This window comes from Oncorhynchus clarkii, chromosome 1 (genome assembly GCF_045791955.1).
Source record: "Oncorhynchus clarkii lewisi isolate Uvic-CL-2024 chromosome 1, UVic_Ocla_1.0, whole genome shotgun sequence".
NCBI classification, from domain to species: Eukaryota; Metazoa; Chordata; class Actinopteri; order Salmoniformes; family Salmonidae; genus Oncorhynchus; species Oncorhynchus clarkii.
In genome coordinates, this window is record NC_092147.1 from 82,998,962 (window position 1) to 83,026,508 (window position 27,547).

The 27,547-nt window shown below is 44.0% G+C and overlaps 1 protein-coding gene across 2 annotated transcripts in view; it reads left to right on the forward strand.

Annotated features, from left to right (window-relative positions):
• Positions 1-27,276, forward strand: part of LOC139413404 (secreted frizzled-related protein 5-like) — a 36,802-nt gene extending 9,526 nt beyond the window's left edge. The window contains exons 2-4 of one of the 2 annotated variants that reach the window (XR_011634795.1): positions 18,690-18,767; positions 24,863-27,141; positions 27,216-27,276. Coding sequence is in view for 1 of the 2 variants with exons in the window: in XM_071160745.1 (XP_071016846.1) it covers positions 18,690-18,767; positions 24,863-25,191 (407 nt within the window). In the remaining variant the exon portion in view is untranslated. Of the gene's footprint in view, positions 1-18,689; positions 18,768-24,862 lie in introns of both variants that reach the window. The other variant, XM_071160745.1, reaches the window with a different exon arrangement.
• The last annotated feature ends 271 nt before the right edge of the window (positions 27,277-27,547 follow it).

Genomic DNA, 27,547 nt, shown 5'->3' on the forward strand with positions numbered 1-27,547 from the left:
AGTGCACTACTTTTGACCAGAGACATGTGGGCTGATGTAGTGCACTACTTTTGACCAGAGACATGTGGGCTGATGTAGTGCACTACTTTTGACCAGAGACATGTGGGCTGATGTAGTGCACTACTTTTGACCAGAGACATGTGGGCTGATGAAGTGCACTACTTTTGACCAGAGACATGTGAGCTGATGTAGTGCACTACTTTTGACAAGAGACATGTGGGCTGATGAAGTTCACTACTTTTGACCAGAGACATGTGGGCTGATGAAGTGCACTACTTTTGACCAGAGACATGTGGGCTGATGAAGTTCACTACTTTTGACCAGAGACATGTGGGCTGATGAAGTGCACTACTTTTGACCAGAGACATGTGGGCTGATGTAGTGCACTACTTTTGACCAGAGACATGTGGGCTGATGAAGTTCACTACTTTTGACCAGAGACATGTGGGCTGATGTAGTGCACTACTTTTGACCAGAGACATGTGGGCTGATGAAGTGCACTACTTTTGACCAGAGACATGTGAGCTGATGTAGTGCACTACTTTTGACCAGAGACATGTGGGCTGATGAAGTTCACTACTTTTGACCAGAGACATGTGAGCTGATGTAGTGCACTACTTTTGACCAGAGACAAGTGGGCTGATGAAGTTCACTACTTTTGACCAGAGACATGTGGGCTGATGAAGTGCACTACTTTTGACCAGAGACATGTGGGCTGATGAAGTTCACTACTTTTGACCAGAGACATGTGGGCTGATGAAGTGCACTACTTTTGACCAGAGACATGTGGGCTGATGTAGTGCACTACTTTTGACCAGAGACATGTGGGCTGATGAAGTTCACTACTTTTGACCAGAGACATGTGGGCTGATGTAGTGCACTACTTTTGACCAGAGACATGTGGGCTGATGAAGTGCACTACTTTTGACCAGAGACATGTGAGCTGATGTAGTGCACTACTTTTGACCAGAGACATGTGGGCTGATGAAGTTCACTACTTTTGACCAGAGACATGTGGGCTGATGAAGTGCACTACTTTTGACCAGAGACATGTGGGCTGATGAAGTTCACTACTTTTGACCAGAGACATGTGGGCTGATGAAGTGCACTACTTTTGACCAGAGACATGTGGGCTGATGTAGTGCACTACTTTTGACCAGAGACATGTGGGCTGATGAAGTTCACTACTTTTGACCAGAGACATGTGGGCTGATGTAGTGCACTACTTTTGACCAGAGACATGTGGGCTGATGTAGTGCACTACTTTTGACCAGAGACATGTGGGCTGATGAAGTTCACTACTTTTGACCAGAGACATGTGGGCTGATGTAGTGCACTACTTTTGACCAGAGACATGTGGGCTGATGTAGTGCACTACTTTTGACCAGAGACATGTGGGCTGATGTAGTGCACTACTTTTGACCAGAGACATGTGGGCTGATGTAGTGCACTACTTTTGACCAGAGACATGTGGGCTGATGAAGTTCACTACTTTTGACCAGAGACATGTGGGCTGATGTAGTGCACTACTTTTGACCAGAGACATGTGGGCTGATGTAGTGCACTACTTTTGACCAGAGACATGTGGGCTGATGTAGTGCACTACTTTTGACCAGAGACATGTGGGCTGATGTAGTGCACTACTTTTGACCAGAGACATGTGGGCTGATGTAGTGCACTACTTTTGACCAGAGACATGTGGGCTGATGTAGTGCACTACTTTTGACCAGAGACATGTGAGCTGATGTAGTGCACGACTTTTGACCAGAGACATGTGGGCTGATGTAGTGCACTACTTTTGACCAGAGACATGTGGGCTGATGTAGTGCACTACTTTTGACCAGAGACATGTGGGCTGATGTAGTGCACTACTTTTGACCAGAGACATGTGGGCTGATGAAGTTCACTACTTTTGACCAGAGACATGTGGGCTGATGAAGTTCACTACTTTTGACCAGAGACATGTGGGCTGATGTAGTGCACTACTTTTGACCAGAGACATGTGGGCTGATGTAGTGCACTACTTTTGACCAGAGACATGTGGGCTGATGTAGTTCACTACTTGGGGAAAAGGTTGCCATTTTGGATGGAGACCATATTCCATTATGAAAATGGATGTTATGTTTTTATGGGACTAGAAACAACTATGCGACATGTTCACTTCGCTGAGCCATAACCCATAACTCACTGTTTCACATGGTCGTTGGAAAGCAAACGGAATGAATTGAACCCAAACTTCTTTTTTTTTTTATGGAAAACTATGTATATTCAAATGACGGTATACACTGCAGAGTGTACGTTTGATTTCAGGACTGGTTCATGGTCATATAGTTACAGTAAAGTTACAAAGTCCAAGCCTAAAATGTGATATTTTAGTATATCATGTATATTTTTTTTTATATAGCACTTTTCATTTCAAGTAGAATCTCAAAGTTGCTTTAAAAACAAAATAAACCTAAAACTACTTAACAAAACAAATCTAGGGCTCTGGCAGTATTTAGGCAACGGTATTCCACATCTTTAGATGATAGGCAGAAAGGTACGATCTTTAAAGGGTGGAGCATAGATGGTACAGACAGACAGGGAGGTAGAGACATCAGACAGACAGGTAGGTAGGTAGGTAGAGACATCAGACACACAGGTAGGTAGGTAGAGACATCAGACAGACAACGAGGTAGGTAGAGACATCAGACAGACAGGTAGGTAGAGACATCAGACAGACAGGTAGGTAGGTAGGTAGAGACATCGGACAGACAGCGAGGTAGAGACATCAGAGAGGTAGAGACATCAGGCAGACAGCGAGGTAGAGACATCAGACAGACAGCGAGGTAGAGACATCAGGGAGGTAGAGACATCAGACAGGGAGGTAGGTAGAGACATCAGACAGAGAGGTAGGTAGAGACATCAGACAGGGAGGTAGGTAGAGACATCAGACAGGGAGGTAGGTAGAGACATCAGACAGGGAGGTAGGTAGAGACATCAGAAAGGGAGGTAGGTCGAGACATCAGACATGTAGGTAGAGACATCAGACATGTAGGTAGAGATATCAGACATGTAGGTAGAGACATCAGACAGACAGACAGACAGACATCAGGGAGGTAGAGACATCAGACAGACAGGGAGGTAGAGACATCAGACAGACAGACATGTAGGTAGAGACATCAGACAGACAGACAGGGAGGTAGATACATCAGACAGACAGACAGATAGGCAGACAGACAGACAGACAGACAGACAGACAGACAGACAGGAAGGTAGAGACATCAGACAGACTGTTGAATGTTTGGGTGAAAAACGTACCCAAATGAAACTGCCTATTTCTCAGGCCCAGACTCTAGAATATGCATATAATTGTTTGATTAGGATAGAAAACACACTAAAGCTTCCAAAACTGTCAAAATATTGTCTGTGATTATAACAGAACTGATATTGCAGGCGAAAACCTGAGGAAAATCCAACCAGGAAGTGCCTAAGAGAAACAAATCTCCCTGTTCCATGGCATGCCTTCCCTCCATTTAAAGGGATATCAACCAGATTCCTTTCCCTATGGCTTCCACATGGTGTGAACAGTCTTTAGACATAGTTTCAGGCTTTTATTCTGAAAAATGAGCGAGAAGGGTCACATTGCGTCAGTGGATGGCTGGGTGCCAGCAGAGTTTTGCATGCGCAACAGCTTGGAGAAGACATTTTCTCTCTTTCTCCTATTGAAAAAGCTACGGTCCGGTTGAAAAATATAAATTATTTATTGTAAAAACAACCTGAGGATTGATTATAAAAAAACGTTTGACATGTTTCTCTGAACTTTACGGATTCTATTTGGAATTTGTCTGCCCCGTCGTGACCGCTCGAGCCTATGGATTTCTGAACATAACGCGCCAACCAAATGGAGGTATTTTGGATATAAAGAGAATCTTTATCGAACAAAAGGAACATTTATTGTGTAACTGGGAGTCTCGTGAGTGCAAACATCCGAAGATCAAAGGAAAGCGATTCATTTTATTGCTTTTCTGACTTTCGTGACCAATCTACTTTGCTGCCAGCTGTTTTTAATGTTTTGTCTGCTGAGAGAGATGTCCTAACAAAAACGCTTGGATAGCTTTTGCTGTAAAGCTTTTTTGAAATCTGACACACCAGGTGGATTAACAATAAGCTAAGCTGTGTTTTGCTATATTGCACTTGTGATTTCAAGAAAATTAAATATTTTTAGTAATTTAATTTGAATTTGGCGCTCTGCAATTCAGCGGATGTTGACGAAAATGATCCCGCTAACGGGATGGGTGCATCAAGAAGTTTTAAGTGAAACTTAACGAAACAATCAACAAGCAACGAAACGTGACTTACGTGGTGCAACAAGCACAAACACAAACATTATCCCACAAAGCAGGTGGGAGAAAGGGCTTCTTAAATATGATCCCCAATTGCCTCTAATTGGGAACCATACAAACCAGCAACATAGAAATAAATGACTAGAACACCCCCCTAGTCACACTCTGACCTAAACACCATAGAGAACCGAGGGCTCTCTATGGTCAGGGCGTTACAGTACCCCCCCCCCCCCCCCCCCCCCCCCCCTCCCCAAAGGTGCGGACTCTGGCCGCAAAACCTGAAACCAAATGGGGTGACTAGTGTCGGTGGCGGCTCCGGTGTGTGTCGTAGCCCCCGCCCCGACCACGGATCCGGCCATGGAGCTGGGTTGGAAGCCGCGCCCGGACTGGGCACTGGCGCCGAGGAAGGCTCTGGTCATGGAGCTGGGTTGGCCGCCGTGCTGTGACTGGGCACCGGCGCAGAGGAAGGCTCCGGCCGTGGAGCTGGGTTGGACGCTGCGCCCAGACTGGGCACCGGCGCCAAGGAAGGCTCCGGCCTTGGAGCTGGACTGGGCACCGGCGCCAAGGAAGGCTCCTGCCATGGAGCGGGACTGGACACTGTGCCTGGAGGCGTGGGGAGGCGCACTGGAGGCCTGATGCGTGGAGCCGGCACAGGTGGCTCGCACTGGTGACACGCACTTCAGGGCGAGTGCAGGGAGCTGGCACAGGACGTACTGGGCTGGGGACACGCACTGGAGGCCTGATGCGTGGAGCCGGCACAGGTGGCTCGCACTGGTGACACGCACTTCAGGGCGAGTGCAGGGAGCTGGCACAGGACGTACTGGGCTGGGGACACGCACTGGAGGCCTGATGCGTGGAGCCGGCACAGGTGGCTCGCACTGGTGACACGCACTTCAGGGCGAGTGCAGGGAGCTGGCACAGGACGTACTGGGCTGGGGACACGCACTGGAGGCCAGATGCGTGAAGCCGGCACAGACTTCACCAGACTGCTGACAGGCTCTTCAGGTCGAATGTTGAGCAGAACACACCTGCACAACATCTCTCTCCTCTCTCTCTCTCTCCCAACTTCTCCATCGCCTCCCTGACGGTCTCTGGCTCTTCAGGGCGAGTGCGAGGAGCTGGCACAGATGGCACCGGACTGATGACCCGCTCTTCAGCACGCCTGCACTGCAGCATACTCCTCGCTAACTCTTCTCTCTGGTATCCCTCATTGCATTCCTCCATCGACTCCCATTCTGACTCTGGCGCTCTCCGCTGCTCAGCCGGCCACACATCGTGCCCCCCCCAAAAAATATCTTGTGGTTTCTGTGGCCGCGGACCCCGGCGTCGTTGCTGTCGTTCCTGAGTCCTCTGCGACTCCCGCCAAGGAAGGGTCTGGTATCCACTCATGATCTCCTCCCATGTCCAAAACTCCTCTACCTCATGAACAGGCTGCTTGGTCCTCTTTTGGTGGGATATTCTGTCACATCCGTGAAAATGGACAGATCAAAGCGCAGCGTGATTTGAGTTCCACATCCTTTTATTAAGTGAAACTCATCAATAAAACAATAAACAAGCAACGAACTGTGACTTACGTGGTGCAACAAACACAAACAATATCCCACAAAGCAGGTGGGAGAAAGGGCTTCCTAAATATGATCCCCAATTAGAGGCAACGATTACCAGCTGCCTCTAATTGGGAACCATACAAACCAGCAACATAGAAAATAAATGACTAGAACTCCCCCCTAGTCACGCTCTGACCTAAACACCATAGAGAACCGAGGGCTTTCTATGGTCAGGGCGTTACAGAGGTATAGACATCAGACAGACAGGGAGGTATAGACATCAGACAGACAGGGAGGTAGATACATCAGACAGACAGGGAGGTGGAGACAACAGACAGACAGGGAGGTAGAGACAACAGACAGACAGGGAGGTAGATACATCAGACAGACAGGGAGGTAGATACATCAGACTGACAGGGAGGTAGATACATCAGACAGACAGGGAGGTAGAGACAACAGACAGACAGGGAGGTAGATACATCAGACAGACAGGGAGGTAGAAACAACAGACAGACAGGGAGGTAGAGACAACAGACAGACAGGGAGGTAGAGACAACAGACAGACAGGGAGGTGGAGACAACAGACAGACAGGGAGGTGGAGACAACAGACAGACAGGGAGGTGGAGACAACAGACAGACAGGGAGGTGGATACATCAGACTGACAGGGAGGTAGATACATCAGACTGACAGGGAGGTAGAGACAACAGACAGACAGGGAGGTAGAGACAACAGACAGACAGGGAAGTAGAGACAACAGACAGACAGGGAGGTAGATACATCAGACAGACAGGGAGGTAGATACATCAGACTGACAGGGAGGTAGAGACAACAGACAGACAGGGAGGTAGATACATCAGACTGACAGGGAGGTAGATACATCAGACTGACAGGGAGGTAGAGACAACAGACAGACAGGGAGGTAGAGACAACAGACAGACAGGGAGGTAGAGACAACAGACAGACAGGGAGGTAGATACATCAGACTGACAGGGAGGTAGATACATCAGACTGACAGGGAGGTAGAGACAACAGACAGACAGGGAGGTAGAGACAACAGACAGACAGGGAGGTAGAGACAACAGACAGACAGGGAGGTAGATACATCAGACTGACAGGGAGGTAGATACATCAGACTGACAGGGAGGTAGAGACAACAGACAGACAGGGAGGTAGAGACAACAGACAGACAGGGAGGTAGATACATCAGACTGACAGGGAGGTAGATACATCAGACTGACAGGGAGGTGGAGACAACAGACAGACAGGGAGGTAGAGACAACAGACAGACAGGGAGGTAGAGACAACAGACAGACAGGGAGGTAGATACATCAGAGAGGTAGAGACATCAGACTGACAGGGAGGTAGAGACATCAGACAGACAGGGAGGTGGATACATCAGACTGACAGGGAGGTAGATACATCAGACAGACAGGGAGGTAGATACATCAGAGAGGTAGAGACATCAGACAGACAGGGAGGTAGATACATCAGAGAGGTAGATACATCAGACTGACAGGGAGGTAGATACATCAGATAGACAGGGAGGTAGATACATCAGAGAGGTAGAGACATCAGACAGGGAGGTAGAGACATCAGACAGACAGGGAGGTAGATACATCAGACTGACAGGGAGGTAGATACATCAGACAGACAGGGAGGTAGATACATCAGAGAGGTAGATACATCAGACAGACAGGGAGGTAGATACATCAGACAGACAGGGAAGTAGAGACATCAGACGGACAGCGAGGTAGAGACATCAGACAGACAGGGAGGGAGAGACATCAGACAGACAGGGAGGTATAGACATCAGACAGACAGGGAAGTAGAGACATCAGACAGACAGGGAGGTATAGACATCAGACAGACAGGGAAGTAGAGACAACAGACAGACAGGTCCACTTCCTGTAGAAACTGGGTCTGGGGGCTCAAAAAACAATGTTGTTGATTTGGTGTTGTTTTATCGTTCAGATCTAGCTAACCAACCAAGCCAAATACCAACCTGCCATAATCAGGCCTGCAATTCCATGGGTCAACACCCAATATTTCAGCTCATCAGCATAGGCTACCTAACGGTGCCATGATAACCACGGAATTCTGAAATTCCCAGATTGTGGAATTCATACAATTAAAATAAATGTATTCTTAAATTATTTACTCTTTTATTTTAGGATTCATACATCTACTAAAACACTGGTACCAAGGTCAATTTTTAAAGAAAATGTAATTGTTAACTTTTTCTGGAAACCTGTTTAAAGCTTTTGTTTAAACTTTGCACCATCCTGTGTGTCTCCATCCTGCTGGAGTGTTTGTGATTTACACTTCTGATCCGTGTAAACGTGCACGTGTCTGTGCGTGTGAGTGTGCATGTGAGCTTGAGTATGAAACTGAGTGTGAACCCGTATCAGTGTAAGCCAGTCAGGTTAGCGGCTTCTGACATTCTGTTATGAACCAGAACCTCTCTGATGTCCTGAGAGCCTCCTAGTCTGATATAACCCTAACCCTGTAGTGTTCCAGACCATAATACTAACCCTAACCCAGTAGTGTTCCAAACCATAATACTAACTCTAACCCTGTAGTGTTCCAGACCATAATACTAACCCTAACCCTGTAGTGTTCCAGACCATAATACTAACTCTAACCCTGTAGTGTTCCAGACCATAATACTAACCCTAACCCTGTAGTGTTCCAGACCATAATACTAACCCTAACCCTGTAGTGTTCCAGACCATAATACTAACTCTAACCCTGTAGTGTTCCAGACAGACCATAATACTAACTCTAACCCTGTAGTGTTCCAGACCATAACACTAACCCTAACCCTGTAGTGTTCCAGACAGACCATAATACTAATCCTAACCCCGTAGTGTTCCAGACAGACCATAATATTAACCCTAACCCTGTAGTGTTCCAGACCATAATATTAACCCTAACCCTGTAGTGTTCCAGACCATAATATTAACCCTAACCCTGTAGTGTTCCAGACAGACCATAATATTAACCCTAACACGGATCCCAAACCGGCTGTGCACGTCCGCCATCGTGCATAAATGTATTTTGTCCCCCCACACCAAATGTGATCACGACACGCAGGTTAAAATATCAAAACAAATGTAATCAATTACATTAATTTGTGGACAGGTCGAAAAGCATCAAACATTTATGGTCATTTTGCATGCTAGCTTGCACTTGCTAGCTTATTTGTCCTATTTTGCTAGCTTGCTGTTGCTAGCTAATTTGTCCTGGGATATAAACATTGAGTTGTTATTTTACCTGAAACACACAAGTTCCTCTACACCGACAATTAATCCACACATAAACGGTCAACCGAATCGTTTCTAGTCATCTTTCCTCTTAGGCTTTTTCTTCTCTTGACTTTATATTACGATTGGCAACTTTCATAATTTAGGTACATTACTGCCACTGACCTCGTTCGTCTTTCAGTCACCCACGTGGGTATAACCAATGAGGAGATGGCACGTGGGTTCCTGCTTCTATAAACCAATGAGGAGATGGGAGAGGCAGGACTTGCAGCGTGATCTGCGTCAGAAATAGAACTGACTTCTATTTTAGCCCTTGGCAATACAGACGCTCGTTGTGTGGGTGCAATAATTAAATAATATAGATTTCTAAATGTATTTTGCTGACTACACTACACTGGCATTCCAAACAGACCATAATACTCCTTCTAACACACAACTGCTGTCAAACTCCTCTAAAAGTTGCAATCTGTAAGAGTGTTTAGTATTTGCCCACTGGTAAAGTCATCATTTTGTTTAACAGGCTAGAGTACCAGCCTGGAAGTTTCCCACTCCTACCCTGCTTGGTCTGGCCTAAATGGAACAAACCGAAGCACGTGTTTATTTTTACGTTTGAGTTTATTTTGAACTTTTTCCTCATTATGTGCTCTAAGATCACATCGAAGTCGATTAAATCGTTGGTCTTTAGAAACTACTAGATTAAAACATTCCTCTCCCTGCAGTGTCTGTCAGAGGTCTGAATCACTCAGAGGGATCTCTGTCCTTTCTGTCTGGAAGAACCAGATACCAGCTATTCTGCTATTACATGATATAGCAAAGCACACACACACACACACACACACACACACACACACACACACACACACACACACACACACACACACACACACACACACACACACACACACACACACACACAAGAGAGAAAGGAGTGAGAGAGAGAGAGAGAGAGAGAGAGAGAGAGAGAGAGAGAGAGAGAGTGAGAGAGAGAGAGGTGAAAGCTGAGAACAGGAAGGGAGGAGGGATGTTTATTGTAATGTTTACGTACATTTTATTGTTTATTTCACTTTTGTTAATGATCTATTTCACTTGTGTAGTGTGTTTAGATGACTGGCTGCTGTCTACTGTCAGATCCGTACAATATTACACACGCACGACCACACACACACACACACACACGCACGCACGCGCGCACACACACGCACGCGTACGCGCGCACACACACACACACACACACACACACACTCACACACACACTCACACACACACACACACATGCACGACCACACACATGCACGACCACACACATGCTTGCACAAATACACGCACACTCCTGAGCATCACAGAGGCTTTTATGTGTAGAATGTCTAGTTGAAACTATGCACAGGTCATAATCTCATGGTTCATTTAGGCCCTTTAATTTACGAGCAGCGACACTTCTGACATAAAACGCTGCTGTGAATGGGGATGAAATATACACACACACAGACATGAAATACAGCTTGTGATTTATGTCAGCGAGGCTAACATCTGTTAAAATGCAGCATGCTCACTGACAGAGGAGCGCTTAAACATCGCACTGCGTGCCGACCCCCGGGACCACTAAAACACAACACGATTCTCACATCTGTAGGATTTCTATACCCGCTGTGTGCGTGTGTGTGTGTGTGTGTGTGTGTGTGTGTGTGTGTGTGTGTGTGTGTGTGTGTCCTCTACAGAACATAAATAATTTTCTCCAGTCATAGCCCTATCCAGGATGACTACAGGGTACAGATATATATGCATGTACTCAGAGAGAGAGAGAGAGAGTGAGAGAGAGAGGGAGAGAGAGAGAGAGGGGTAGAGAGAGAGAGGGGGGTAGAGAGAGAGAGAGAGAGACAGAGATGGGTAGAGAGAGAGGGGGGTCCTTTGAATTGAGTGGGGTAGAGAGGGTTAGAGAGAGGGTCGGCTCTTAGCCCATTCTCCTCTCAGGGTTAAAAGGTTATCACCTGGTCCTAACTAGCCGTCTGGCCTGATAATGACAGGGGTCAGAGTTCAACGTGCCTCACTGCACTGGGTCGCATTGAGGTGAACCCCTTAGTCACACAGAAACCTTCAGTGTGTGTGTGTGTGTGTGTGTGTGTGTGTGTGTGTGTGTGTGTGTGTGTGTGTGTCCAGCTCATGCCTTATTGTCAGCACCACACAATTAAAGCCCTGACCCTCTCTGTCTAGCAGGCTTCACTGTGTTAATGCATGGGAACTCTCACAGTGGAAAAACTCAACAGTTAATATCTCTCTCTCTTTTCTCTCTCATCTCTCTCAGACACACACACACACACACACACACACACACACACACACACACACACACACACACACACACACACACACACACACACACACACTCTCTCTTTCTCCCTCTTGGCTCAGCCTGTTTTGAATGATTCACTTGAAGGCTGTTATGTCTTATTCAGTCTGTAGGGTAATAGTTTCACTGGGGTGGTGTTGTGCTGTTTGTTATGTCTTATTCAGTGCCAGGGTATGTGTCAAGAAAATGTATTCCTTCTATGCAGCACAACCAACACTCTGCTCTGCTCTGTCCCGTTTAGTCATTAACAGGGGAAATCATTAGACTGGGCTGGCTGCAGTAAGTGACTGCGTCCCCAATGGCACCCTATTCCCTATATAGTGCACTACTGTATGTAGGGAATAGGGTGCCCTTTGGGAGTCAATCAGTGTCTATGAGGGATCACAGTATACCATGGCCTGTTTTTACTGTGATGTAAGTGAAGTGAAGAAGTTTACGTTTACTTAGATATTCCCGTAGCAATCATGAATTTGAAGATTTTGTCATTTTGATTTGTGATGCTCTCTTAGAGTTGAATTTAAATTAACGATCAGGTCATAAAATATACCAAACGCATAGATTTATCTTTAAAAATGTAAGACTGTTGTCTAAACTCAACGTTACCAACTGAGGGATGTTGTGTGGGGAGAGGATGGTAAAGTATTTACCACAACTTTAAGCACAAGTCTAGCAGAGCTAACCATGAGCTAACTATATCTAACCATGAGCTAATTATATCTAACCATGAGCTAACTATATCTAACCATGAGCTAACTATATCTAACCATGAGCTAACTATATCTAACCATGAGCTAACTATATCTAACCATGAGCTAACTATATATAACCATGAGCTAACTATATCTAACCATGAGCTAACTATATCTAACCATGAGCTAACTATATCTAACCATGAGCTAACTATATCTAACCATGAGCTAACTATATCTAACCATGAGCTAACTATATCTAACCATGAGCTAACTATATCTAACCATGAGCTAACTATATCTAACCATGAGCTAACTATATCTAACCATGAGCTAACTATATCTAACCATGAGCTAACTATATCTAACCATGAGCTAACTATATCTAACCATGAGCTAACTAAATCTATCCATGAGCTAACTATATCTAACCATGAGCTAACTATATCTAACCATGAGCTAACTATATCTAACCATGAGCTAACTATATCTAACCATGAGCTAACTAACTCTATCCATGAGCTAACTATATCTAACCATGAGCTAACTATATCTAACCATGCGCTAACATAAGAACATACTATATGTTACACTGGTAGACGTACCTACAACCACATCCTTACCCCCTGCTGTCTCCCCTCCTGCTCTCTTTCTCTCTTTCCCAAACCTTTGTTCTGTAGATCAATGAACTGACACACACACACACAAACACACACACACACACGCACACGCACATGCACACAGACATGCTCATAGGCACAGACACACACACACACGCACAAACAGACACACCATGCCTCAAAACCAAAATATACAACTTCTCAAATTAAAACATTTTCTCCAGAGTAATTGCAGTGCAAACATTAATCAGGATCATGCACTATATATTCCCTCTACAGCAAATAACTTCTGACAGTCTGCTTCTAAACAAATGCTACAGACCAGACCAGGGACTCAAACAGCACAGTGTTACAGTCTAGACCAGGGACTCAAACAGCACAGTGTTACAGTCTAGACCAGGGACTAAAACAGCACAGTGTTACAGTCTAGACCAGGGATTCAAACAGCACAGTGTTACAGTCTAGACCAGGGACTCAAACAGGCTGTCCTGTATACTGAATGAACCAATTGATTCTCTACTCTACTACCCTATTCTGCTCTATACTCTACTCTACTACCCTATTCTGCTCTATACTCTACTCTACTACCATATTCTGCTCTATACTCTACTCTACTACCCTACTCTGCTCTATACTCTACTCTACTATACTACCCTATTCTGCTCTATACTCTACTCTACTCTACTCCACTACTCTATTCTGCGCTATACTCTACTCTACTACCCTATTCTGCTCTATACTCTACTCTACTCTACTACTCTATTCTGCTCTATACTCTACTCTACTACCCTATTCTGCGCTATACTCTACTCTACTACGCTATTCTGCTCTATACTCTACTCTACTCTACTCCACTACTCTATTCTGCGCTATACTCTACTCTACTACCCTATTCTGCTCTATACTCTACTCTACTCTACTCCACTACTCTATTCTGCGCTATACTCTACTCTACTACCCTATTCTGCTCTATACTCTACTCTACTCCACTACTCTATTCTGCGCTATACTCTACTCTACTACCCTATTCTGCTCTATACTCTACTCTACTCTACTACTCTATTCTGCTCTATACTCTACTCTACTACCCTATTCTGCTCTATACTCTACTCTACTACCCTATTCTGCTCTATACTCTACTCTACTCTACTCCACTACTCTATTCTGCGCTATACTCTACTCTACTACCCTATTCTGCTCTATACTCTACTCTACTCTACTACTCTATTCTGCTCTATACTCTACTCTACTCTACTACCCTATTCTGCTCTATACTCTACTCTACTCTACTACCCTATTATGCTCTATACTCTACTCTACTCTACTACCCTACTCTGCTCTATACTCTACTCTACTCTACTACTCTATTCTGCTCTATACTCTACTCTACTCTACTACCCTATTCTGCTCTATACTCTACTCTACTCTACTACCCTATTCTGCTCTATACTCTACTCTACTCTACTACTCTATTCTGCTCTATACTCTACTCTACTCTACTCCACTACTCTATTCTGCGCTATACTCTACTCTACTCCACTACCCTATTCTGCTCTATACTCTACTCTACTCTACTACTCTATTATGCTCTGTACTCTACTCTACTACCCTAGCTTGCTCTATACTGTACTCTACTCTGCTGCCCTACTCTGGTCTATACTCTACTGTACTCTACTACCCCATTCTGCTCTCCTATACTCTACTCTACTACCCTATTCTGCTCTATACTCTACTCTACTCCACTACTCTATTCTGCGCTATACTCTACTCTACTACCCTACTCTGCTCTATACTCTACTCTACTCCACCACCATATCCCCGCTCTATACTCTACTATCCTGTTCTGCTCTCTACTCTACTATATTACCCTTCGCTGCTCTCTACTCTATGCTATACTCTGCTCCACTCTACTCTACTCTACTCTGTGCTCCTATACTCTACTCTACTCTGCTCTGCTCTACTCTACTCTACTCTACTCTACTCTACTCTACTACCCTAGCTTGCTCTATACTGTACTCTACTCTGCTGCCCTACTCTGGTCTATACTCTACTGTACTCTACTACCCCATTCTGCTCTCCTATACTCTACTCTGCTGTATATTATACTCTACTCTGCTACCCTACTCTCTACTCTGCGCTATACTCCACTCTGCTCTATATTATACTCTACTCAACGACCCTACTCTGCTCTATATTATACTCTACTCTACTACCCTACTATGCTCTCTACTCTGCGCTATACTCTGCTCTGCTCTACTCTACTCTGCTCTGCTCTGCTCTATATTATACTCTACTCTACTACCCTAATCTGCTCTCTACTCTGTGATATACTCTACTACCCTAGTTTGCTCAATATTGTTCTCTACTCAACTCTACTATCCTACTCTGCTGTGTACACTACTCTACTCCACTCTACTCTCCCATTCTGCTCTATACTCTGCTACTCTGCTCTACCCTACCCTACACCCAGAGTAGAGTTACTCTGCTCTATTCCACTAACCTGGCTTGCTCTATACAGTACTCTATTCTACTACCCTGCTCTGCTCTATACTCTACTCTACTCTATTACCCTACTCTGCTCTCCACTCTGCGCTATACTCTGCTCTACTCTAATCTACTCTATGCTCTGCTCTGCTTGCACTGCTCTACTCTACTCTACTCTGCTCTTTTCTACTCTGCCCTACACTCTGCTCTACTCTACTCTGCCATATACTCTGCTCTACTCTACTTTACTCTAGTCTGTTCTATACTCTACTCTACTCAGCACTCTGCTCTACTCTACTCTATTACCCTTAACTGCTCTCCACTCTGTGCTATACTCTGCTCTACTCTACTCTACTACCCTAGCTTGCTCTATACTGTTCTCTACTCTACTACCCAAATTTGCTCTATACTCTACTCTACTCTACTCTACTATTGTCTATACTCAACTTTACTACCCTACTCTGCTCTCTACTCTACTATGCTCTACTCTAGTCTATTCTGCTCTACTCTACTCTCCTATACTCTCATCCACTCTGCTCTATACTCTACTCTACTCTACTCGACTCTACTCTACTCTACTACCCTGGCTTACTTTATACTGTACTCTACTATACTACCCTACTCTGCTCTACAGTCTACTCTACTCTACTATCCTGTTCTGCTCTCTACTCTACTCTATTACCCTACTCTGCTTTCCACTCTGCACCTATACTCTGCTCTACTCCAATCTACTCCACTCTGCTCTACTCCACTCTACTCTACTCTACTCTGCTCTGTACTCTGCTCTACTCTACTCTAGTCTGCTCTACTCTACACTCTACTCTGCTCTGCTCTGCTCTATACTCTACTCTACTCTACTCTATGCTCTACTCTACTATCTACTCTATGCTCTGCTCTGCTCTGCATGGCTCTACTCTACTCTGCTCTGCTCTTTTCTACTCTGCCCTGTTCTACTCTGCTTGCTCTACTCTACTCTGCCCTACACTCTGCTCTACTCTACTCTGCCCTATACTCTGCTCTACTCTACTCCAGTCTGTTCAAAACTCTACTCTACTCTGCTCTGCATTCTGCTCTACTCTGCTCTATACTCTACTCTGCTCTGCTCTACTCTGCACTGCTCTACTCTACTATATTACCCTTAACTGCTCTCCACTCTGTGCTATACTCTGCTCTACTCTGGTCTACTCTACTCTACTCTACTTTACTACCCTAGCTTGCTCTATACTGTTCTCTACTCTACTACCCAAATCTGCTCTATACTCTACTCTACTCTACTCTTCTCTACTCTACTCTACTCTACTCTACTCTACTCTACTCTACTCTAATCTACTCTACTACCCCATTCTGCTCTATATTCTCCTCCACTCTACTCGTGTCTATACTCAATTCTACTACCCTACTCTGCTCGCTACTCTACTCTGCTCTGCTCTACTCGACTCTACTCTCCAATACTCACCTCCCCTCTGCTCTACTCTACTCTACACTACTCTACTCTACTCTACTCTACTATCCTGTTCTGCTCTATTGCCACTTTACTGTACTCTGCTCTGCTGCCACTTTACTGTTGGCTGCTCTATACTCTGCTCTAATCTGCTCTATGCTCTGCTCTATACTATACTATACTCGGCGCTACTCTGTTCTATACTCTGCTCTACTCTTCTCTCCTTTACTCTATAATTTTCTCTATAATCTACTCTGCTCTATGCTCTACTCTGCTCTATGCTCTACTCAACTCTACTCTGCTCTATACTCTACTGCTGTCTGCTCTACTCTGCTCTATGCTCTACTCTGCTCTACAATACTCTAATTAGCCCTATACTGTGCTCTACTCTGTTCTATACTCTGTTTTACTCTACCTTACTATACCCTATTGCTATACTCTGCTATATGTATATTGCAATATACTCTACTCTACTCTGCTCTATACTCTATGCTACTCTACTCTGCTCTATGCTATATTCTGCTCTGCTCCACTCTACTGTTGTCTGCCCTATACTCTGCTCTAATCTTCTCTATACTATACTCTGCTCTGCTCTAATCTGCTCTATACTCTACTCTGCTCTGCTCCACTCTACTCTAGTATGCCCTATACTCTGCTCTCCTCTGCTCTATACTCTGCTTTACTCTGCTCTATACTCTAATATACTCTTCTCTACTCTACTCTACTCTACTCTATTCTCTGCTCTATTCTGCTCTACTCTGTTCTGCATAATACTCTTGTCTACTCTGCTCTATACTCTGCGCTACTCTACTTTCCTTTACTCTTCTCTGCCCTAAAATCTACACTATACTCTGCTCTGCTCTACTCTATACTCTGCTCTACTCTACTCTGCTCTGCTCTGCTTGAAACTCTACTCTACTCTGCTGTACTCGACTCTACTCTGCTTCTACTCTGCTCTATACTCTACTCTGTTCTAATCTGCACTTCTCGACTCTACTCTGCTTTACTTAGCTCTATACTCGGCAAAATACTCTACTCTGTACTCTGTTCTGCATAATACTCTTGTCTACTCTGCTCTATACTCTGCGCTACTCTACTTTCCTTTACTCTTCTCTGCTCTAAAATCTACACTATACTCTGCTCTGCTCTGCTCTACTCTACTCTGCTCTGCTCTGCTTGAAACTCTACTCTACTCTGCTGTACTCGACTCTACTCTGCTTCTACTCTGCTCTATACTCTACTCTGTTCTAATCTGCACTTCTCGACTCTACTCTACTATACTCAGCTCTATGCTCTACTCTACTCTATACTCTGCTCTAGTCTGTTCTATGCTCTACTCTCTATATGCTACTTTTCTCTGCTCTATACTCGACTATACTCTGCTATATTCTTCATTCTAATCTGCTGTATACTCTGCTCTACTCTGTTCTATGCTCTACTCCGCCCGATACACCACAATTACATGCCCTATACTCTGCTCTATACTCTACTGTACTCTGCTTTATACTCTACTATACTCTGCACTGTACTCTACTACACTGTTCTATGCTCTACCCCACTCGATACACAACAATTCTATACCCTATACTCTGCTATACTCTGCCCTATACTCTGCTATACTCTGCTCTATACTCTACTATACTCTGCTCTATACTCTACTATACTCTGCTCTATACTCTACTCTGCTCCATACACTACTCTACTCTACTCTACTCCCTTCTTGCTGCTGATTATATGAACCATCTAATTATCCTCTACTGTACCTGTAGTCTAACCTAGCTACAATTATGACATGTATTGTAGGCTCCTAAACCCAACACCTACCGTCATTGGCAAGAGCTTCGGATCTCTTGGTGTAACAGCTGAGGTGTTGGGTTGACGGTCCGAAGGTCCAAGGCTCAAACCCCAGGTGGTACTGCACTCTGACTTTGCTACAATATCAATCATTCTCCTCTCTCTCTCTTTTCTCCCCAGCATCTAAAGTCTGTCCTCCATGTGATAACCAACTGAAAGCTGACAACATCATGGAGCATTACTGTGCCAGCGACTTTGGTAAGAGCTATACACACACACACACACACACACACACACACACACACTCAAACATGTGACAGAGCTAGTCAGTTTCTAGGAGCAGCCTTGTGATGTGTGTAGTTAAATGAGACCATGGTTCTAGTTTGACTACGTACAGTAGATTATCTTCTCACACACTAACACACACGCACACACACACACACACACACACACACACACACACACACACACACACACACACACACACACACACACACACACACACACACACACACACACACACACACACACACTAATGCACACACTAACAGACACACACACACACACACACACACACACAAATCTCACTCCAGAGACGATGACAGTAATGAGAAACACAATGTTGAGGGCTCACAGCCACAATACAACAGTACTCCTCACACACACACACAAACTTTCCATCACACACTCTCTCAGACACACACACAAACTGCAAGCATGCACAGAGACGACACAAACACACACAGATATGCAAACTCCCTCACGCATAGACAAGCAGAAATTGTTAAGGACTACATCAGCTAACCGCCACATCACCACCACATGTAACTGGTGAGGAGAACCATGATAAAGAATCCATTACAATGTGGGATACATACAATAACTCTGATAGAATGACAACAGTATGTCCTGTGTTAGGAAGTCCAGTTAGCAGGCTGTGTTCAAGCTCAGTTTAAGTGCATTTTGGAACAATTCAATGTAATTATTTACTCATTTTGTGCCATGTCGTGTTTTGAATGTTACAGTTCAGGCAATGTCCCAATGATAAGGTCCATACAACATTGAGGTAACGTCTCCGTCTCTCGTTCCCTGAATGTAATTATGGTCCCAGCAGGACACACTGAGTTGAATGTCCTCTGTTCGCCAAGTCTTTTAGCTGGTCCCTGTAAGACTATAACTCTGAAAAGCGTCTACATTTAACACTCCCTCGAACGTTGCCAGAGTCTTCAGAGTTGATCATGTTCTGGATTGGCTGTAGTGTGTAGAAATCCTGTTGTGTGGGTGTAAGTTTAGAGAAAAGCCTCAGCCAGTCTTTGGAGCATTGAGTAAAACTCTCCATTGAATTATTATGATAATCATGGATACTGACCAAGCTGTCCACATCCCTAGTGGCAGACATTTTTCCAAATAGCATAGTGTAGCAACACAATTCAACCAGTCTTTCCTTTTTTGGTACATTTGATCACATAGAATAGAGGTTCAAACACAGTCAAACTTACCTCCAAATGTAAGATATTATCCAATACTGTATATATCCAATATATATCCAATATATATTTGATGACATTTTATCACCAGTGAACATGATAGCAGCCATAACTGATATTACTGAGAAGTGAACATGATAGCAGCCATAAATGATATTACTGAGAAGTGAACATGATAGCAGCCATAACTGATATTACTGAGAAGTGAACATGATAGCAGCCATAACTGATATTACTGAGAAGTGAACATGATAGCAGCCATAACTGATATTACTGAGAAGTGAACATGATAGCAGCCATAACTGATATTACTGAGAAGTGAACATGATAGCAGCCATAACTGATATTACTGAGAAGTGAACATGATAGCAGCCATAACTGATATTATTGAGAAGTGAACATGATAGCAGCCATAACTGATATTACTGAGAAGTGAACATGATAGCAGCCATAAATGATATTACTGAGAAGTGAACATGATAGCAGCCATAACTGATATTACTGAGAAGTGAACATGATAGCAGCCATAACTGATATTACTGAGAAGTGAACATGATAGCAGCCATAAATGATATTACTGAGAAGTGAACATGATAGCAGCCATAACTGATATTACTGAGAAGTGAACATGATAGCAGCCATGACTGATATTACTGAGAAGTGAACATGATAGCAGCCATAACTGATATTACTGAGAAGTGAACATGATAGCAGCCATAACTGATATTACTGAGAAGTGAACATGATAGCAGCCATAAATGATATTACTGAGAAGTGAACATGATAGCAGCCATAACTGATATTACTGAGAAGTGAACATGATAGCAGCCAGAACTTACATTAAGTTAACATGATACCAGCCAGAACATACATTAAGTTAACATGATACCAGCCAGAACTTACATTAAGTTAACATGATAGCAGCCAGAACTTACATTCAGTTAACATGAGACCAGCCAGAACTGATATTACTGAGAATGTATTTCTGCTTGAAGAATGGTGGAACTGGCATTATTCAAATCCAAGAGCAATACAATACAAGCCACGTGACCCAAATGGAACCCTATTCCCTGCACAGTGCACTACGTCAGCCATAGGTGCACTACCCTATGGGTCCTGGTCAAAACGAGTGTTTCAAATTGTTAATAGGGTGACATTTGGGACACATCCAGTGTCTTTATTCTTATTCACACTCAGAGAAGCAGCCAACACTGACTAACAGCCAGCCACACAGTTCTTGGTCACAAACACACACACACACACACACACACACACACACACACACACACACTCCCTTTTCATCTAACATGAGGTAAGACAATAGTAATCTAGATTTTTATCCATCTGTTTAATTGGGAGATTGAATAATAGTCTGCTGTATAGTCCAAGGAGAATAAAATAGGATAGTTGTGGAAAACAGCATGAAATAACATGACACAATAACTATCTCAGAATGCAATTTGACTGCGTATGAAGGCAGATAGCCAATCAAAGCACACACACACACCGACAAGCATAGGAGAGCATTGTTCACTTCAAAGCATGAACTCTTTTAGCTGAGTGTCTAGTAGTTAGTTGAGTGAAATCCAGAGATGATTACAGAGGTAAAGATTTTAGAGACTTGGATTGTTTGATTGAGCCAAGAATGACGCAAATATTCAGCAGCAAAGACAGCATTATTATACAAGATTTTCACACTTGGTGTCAACTTCTGGTAACGCCTCAACATTTAAATTCATTTGTACCTATTTATAAATGACTTGGCTTGAATATATCATCTGAACATCTATGAGATGTATATCCTTATCCTTGCCTGAGACTTGTTTGCAGAGGCCTGGCTGTAAACCTGCTGGGTGTAAATCTGTATACCCAACACCTGCATGTTAGTGAGGCTGACAAGCGCTCACCCCAGGAAGGGCTGTTTCTGCTCAAAATGACAGGCTCTCTCTCTCTCTCTCTCTCTCTCTCTCTCTCTCTCTCTCTCTCTCTCTCTCTCTCTCTCTCTCTTTTATTGGCCTCTGTCTGTCTGTCCTCCTCTTTTCCTCTCCTTTCACTTCCATCCACTCCCTGAATATCACTGGGTCTCTGTTACTGACTGGGTCTCTGTTATTGACTGGGTCTCTGTTACTGTTTCTTACTCAATTCCTTTCCTGTCACTGTAAGGAGGAGACATATTTGACCAGTATGGGAAGGGTTTCACCTTGGATAGAAAGGCATCTCTAGGCTCTCTGGTACTCAGTAACTTATCTTCCTCAATGGTGCCCTGTGGGCACACAGGGCAAGGGCAAATCATTTTACCTACAGCTGAGGTTTTGTGTGTGTGTGTGTGTGTGTGTGTGTGTGTGTGTGTGTGTGTGTGTGTGTGTGTGTGTGTGCGTGCGTGCGTGCGTGCGTGCGTGTGTGCGTGTGTGTGCGTGTACTAGGTCCACCAAGTCATCCAAACTGCTGTTTCCTTTCTGAAAACTGTCAGACAACTCTTTCAATTCCAATTTTATTTTCTGTTACTTGCATTATTTTGTACAATGTCTCAGGTCAAATACTGGCTGGTGGGACCCACACACACCACACAAATACCCCCCTGAACATATTAAGACCCCGTGTGTGTCTGTGTGTAAGAAACATTAGAAAACAGGAGGAAAGGAGGCCAGAAGTAACATGTCAATATTCCAGGTGGTTGGGAACATAACTATGTTTGATACCAACGTTGGTCCTTCATCCTCAACATGATTCTTTTGGTCTGCTTACATGGAGAATTCCTCTCTGAAACAAACACAGACACACATAAACACACAGACACAGAGGATGTAGTCTTGTGGCAGTCCCAAGGTAATAGTGATTAGTTGTGTAAGGGTAAATGATGACCCTCTGGAGAGGTGTAAAGTACCCCTGTGCTTGGGGCGGGGTCTACCCGTGTTTGTGTATGTGTGTGTGTGCGTGCGTGAGTGAGTGTGTGCGTGTGTGTGTGTGTGTTCGTGTATGTGTGTGTATGTGTGTTTGGCAGTCTCTCTGGGGGTGCCACAGGGTTCAATTCTCGGGCCGACTCTTTTCTCTGTATATATCAATGATGTCGCTCTAGCTGCTGGTGATACTCTGATCCACCTCTACGCAGACGACACCATTCGGTATACATCTGGCCCTTCTCTGGACACTGACTTAATAAACCTCCAAACGAGCTTCAATTCCATACAACTCTCCTTCCGTGGCCTCCAACTGCTCTTAAATACTAGTAAAGCTAAATGCATGCTCTTCAACCGATCGCTGCCAACACCCGCCCGACTAGCATCACTACTCTGGAAGGTTCTGACTTAGAATATGTGGACAACTATAAATACCTAGTTGTCTGGTTAGACTGTAAACCTTCCTTCCAGACTCATATCTCCAATCCAAAATCAAACCTAGAATAGGCTTCCTTTTTCGCAACAAATCCTCCTTCACTCATGCTGCCAAACATACCCTCATAAAACTGACTCTCCTACCGATCCTTGACTGCGGCGATGTCATTTTCAAAATGGCCTCCAACACTCTAAGCAAATTGGATGTAGTCTATCACAGTGCCATCCGTTTTGTCACCAAAGCCCCATATACTACCCACCACTGCGTCCTGTATGCTCTCGTTGGCTGGTCCTCGCTACATATTCGGCGCCAAACCCACTCGCTCCAGGTCATCTATATGTCTTTGCTAGGTAAAGCTCCGCCTTATCTCAGCCCACTGGTCACCATGGCAACACCCACCAGTAGCACGTGCTCCTGCAGGTATATTTCATTGGTCATCCCCAAAGCCAACACCTCTTTTGGCCACCTTTCCTTCCAGTGACTGGAACGAATTGCAAAAATCACTGAAGTTGGAGACTTATATCTCCCTCACTAACTTTAAGCATCAGCTGTCAGAGCAGCTTACCGATCGCTGCAGCTGTACACAGCCCATCTGTAAATAGCCCATCCAACCAACTACCTACCTCATCCCCATATTAGTTTTAGATTTTCTGCTCTTTTGCCCACCAGTATTTCTACTTGCACATCCTCATCTGCACATCTATCACTCCCGTGTTAATTGCTAAATTGTAATTACTTTGCCACTACGGCTTATTTATTGCCTTACCTCCTTACTTCATTTGCACACAATGTATACAGATTTTTTTTCTACTGTGTTATTGACTGTGCGTTTGTTTGTGTGTAACGCTGTTGTTGTTTTTGTCGTTCTGCTGTGCTTTATCTTGGCCAGGTCGCAGTTGTAAATGAGAACTTGTTCTCAACTGGCCTACCTGGTTAAATAAAGGTGAAATAAAAAATAAAAAAATAAAAGTGTGTGTGTGTGTGTGTGTGTGTGTGTGTGTGTGTGTGTGTGTGTGTGTGTGTGTGTGTGTGTGTGTGTGTGTGTGTGTGTGTGTGAATGCGTGCATGCATGTTTGTGTGTACGTGTGTGTGCGTGTGTGTGTGCGTGTGTGTGTGTGTGTGTGTGTGAATGCGTGCTTGCGTGTTTGTGTGTACGTGTGTGCTTTTGTGTATGTGTGCGTGTGCCATCAAGGCAATGTCCAGGTCCCAACACAAAACACATGAGTAGCTTTCATATAGTTTTTGAATGTTTTTGTCCAATGTTGGACTGATTCCATTTGCTAAAGGGATGGGTTGCATGTTTTTCTGAGTTTTGTTGTTGTTTAGGGCATGGATTTAAGTTATGTTTGTTTACTCTGCCATAGATTCCATCTTAAAGGCAAAACTATTTGAAATTATAATGCAAGTCACTGATCCAAATGTTTATCTCAATCTGTCTCTCCATCTCGCTCTCTCAATCACTTTCTCCTCCCACTCTCTCCTCTTCTCTCCTTTCTCACTCTCTCCTTCCTCTCTCTCTCCCTTCTCCCATAGCTATCAAGATGAAGATCAAAGAAGTGAAGAAAGAGAATGGCGACCGTAAACTCATCGCCGCTCAGAAGAAGAAGAAGGTGCTCAAGATGGGTGTCCTGCGTAAGAAGGACTTGAAGAAGCTGACGCTGTACATAAAGAATGGAGCCAACTGCCCCTGTGCTCAGCTGGACAACCTTGGCAGTAACTTCCTCATCATGGGCCGGAAAGTGGACCAGCAGCTGCTGCTTATGTCCATCCACAAATGGGAGAAGAAGAGTACAGAGTTGAAGTTCGCCATCAAGTACATGAAGAGTCAGCAGTGTCCCACCTATCATACCGTCTTCCAGTGACCTTACTGATACAACTATCACAACCCCAGTCTTCCCCAAATGTCTCCCCCCTCCCTCCCCTCTATCCCTCCAGTCAGTTGTCTCCCCTCTATCCCTCCAGTCAGTTGTTTTCCCCCTCCGCTCTATCCCTCCAGTCAGTTGTTTTCCCCCTCCCCTCTATCCCTCCAGTCAGTTGTCTCCCCCCTCCCCTCTATCCCTCCAGTCAGTTGTCTTTCCCTCTCCCCTCTATCCCTCCAGTCAGTTGTCTCTCCCTCTCCCCTCTATCCCTCCAGTCAGTTGTTTTCCCCCTCCCCTATCCCTCCAGTCAGTTGTCTCTCCCTCTCCCCTCTATCCCTCCAGTCAGTTGTCTCTCCCTCTCCCCTCTATCCCTCCAGTCAGTTGTCTCCCCCTCTCCCCTCTATCCCTCCAGTCAGTTGTCTCTCCCTCCCCCCCACCCCACCCCCCGTAGCCTATTCTGTTAACTCACTAACTCACTAGCTAACCCTACCCTACAGTAGCACCTTCTCTGTCTGTTATACCTGCCCTGAGAGCCCCAAAGAATCTCAGAATTTATAACAGATAACTCGCTGATAATTTCTACTAATTTTCTTTCCTGTTTTTGAGATGGTTACTACAGATTTTGGATACAGGGGTGCTGATGTTACTGCCCTGCCATATTGTGCTCAGCGTGTATCACACACGATGCGACAGGATCCTCCAAGACACTATTCAATTCTTATATCCTATAAACAAAACAATCACATGTATATTTTACAGCAATCAATTGATCATTATGACGATAGCAGAGGAACATAGTAAAAATGATGGCATGACTTCGCACAGATGGCAGTAGTGCTTGCAGTGTGGTGCTTTGAATAGTTTTGTAAATCTTCGAGAGGATGCGGCCATTAGAGTAGAGCAAGCTTCAAGATGTGATGAATGAATGATTGTGAGAAAAGGGGGTAAGATAAAATTTGCCACACAGCATGTGTAAAAAAGGTTGTAAATTCAGGAGACACTGAAATAGAAAACTCCGTCTGTCCAGAGTGTATATAGAAAACAGTTTGCCATTCTGCTCATAATCATGACTGAGCTAGATCAGGTATTTTCTGAAAACACAGAGGTTGCAAAATCATTTTAACTTTCCCAATAATCTCAGGTTTTCTAGAAATACTGATCGGAGGATTCACAAATTTCTTCTGATCCCAGGAATCTTCCTACCAGGATTTCCAGAAATGCTGGGAATTTAGGGAGTTACTGGGAGATTTCACGCCAGGATAGACCAAAAATATTTTGGGCTTCTCAGATTGTTCTTGCAATTCTCAAATAAAAACTTAATTGGAGGGAGGATGTTTGACATGCTTTTATCATTTGAATAACTTTTTAGACCTATGACACTATGACCTGTGACCTGTGACCTGTGAAACGCACTCGATACAGACAACACCTTGGTGTCATCATACTCCTCATAGTGTGCTGTAGCATATAGAGGTTGTCTAGATTCTGAAATACAATTTGTCACATTCATTTATTCAACATTAAACATATGAATATCCTTTTAGATTTTGTTTATTTTAAGACATATTGTTTGGAACAATATACTCTACAAGTACATCACATTTCCAGAGTGGGCTCTCTGCAAATGTTTAAGTTCTGCTATATTTTATGAGCATCAACAACACAGTGAAGGGGAAAATGTATTCTGCTGGTGATTTGCTGAATGTGCAATCCTAAAGGAGGGCTATGATTGGTTAATGACCTATGATGTCAAATTCAAATATATAAAATGGGTCATATCTTCAAAAGTACCAGAAAGCCACTCTGGAAATGTCACGTGTTTGAAAAGTATATTGTTCCAAACTATATGGCAAAAAATAATTTAAATAAAAAGATATAAACTTTTGAGATATTAACATGTATATTTTTTATGTTTTAGACACAAGGAGGATAATGACACAAAGACCATGTAAGGTTCACAGATTACAGGCATGTATATTTTTTATGTTTTAGACACAAGGAGGATAATGACACAAAGACCATGTAAGGTTCACAGATTACAGGCATGTATATTTTTTTTAATGGCCTAAAAATAAATTGTGATACAAATGTGAAAAGCTTGTGAAGCATCCATTTTCCCAATGATGTTTCTATGTGAGAAATGATGTTTCTATGTGAGAAATTATGTTTCTATGTGAGAATTGGCAGAAGAATCTGAGATAACAAAAATCTTGGCATGGAATCGCCCTACTAGAATTTTGCAAGCCTACACAGGAACATTATGGAATATTCAAATGACACCTCACGCTGGTCTTTTCATGGTCTTTACCATGGTCTTTTCATGGTCTTTACCATGGTCTTTACCATGGTCTTTTCATGG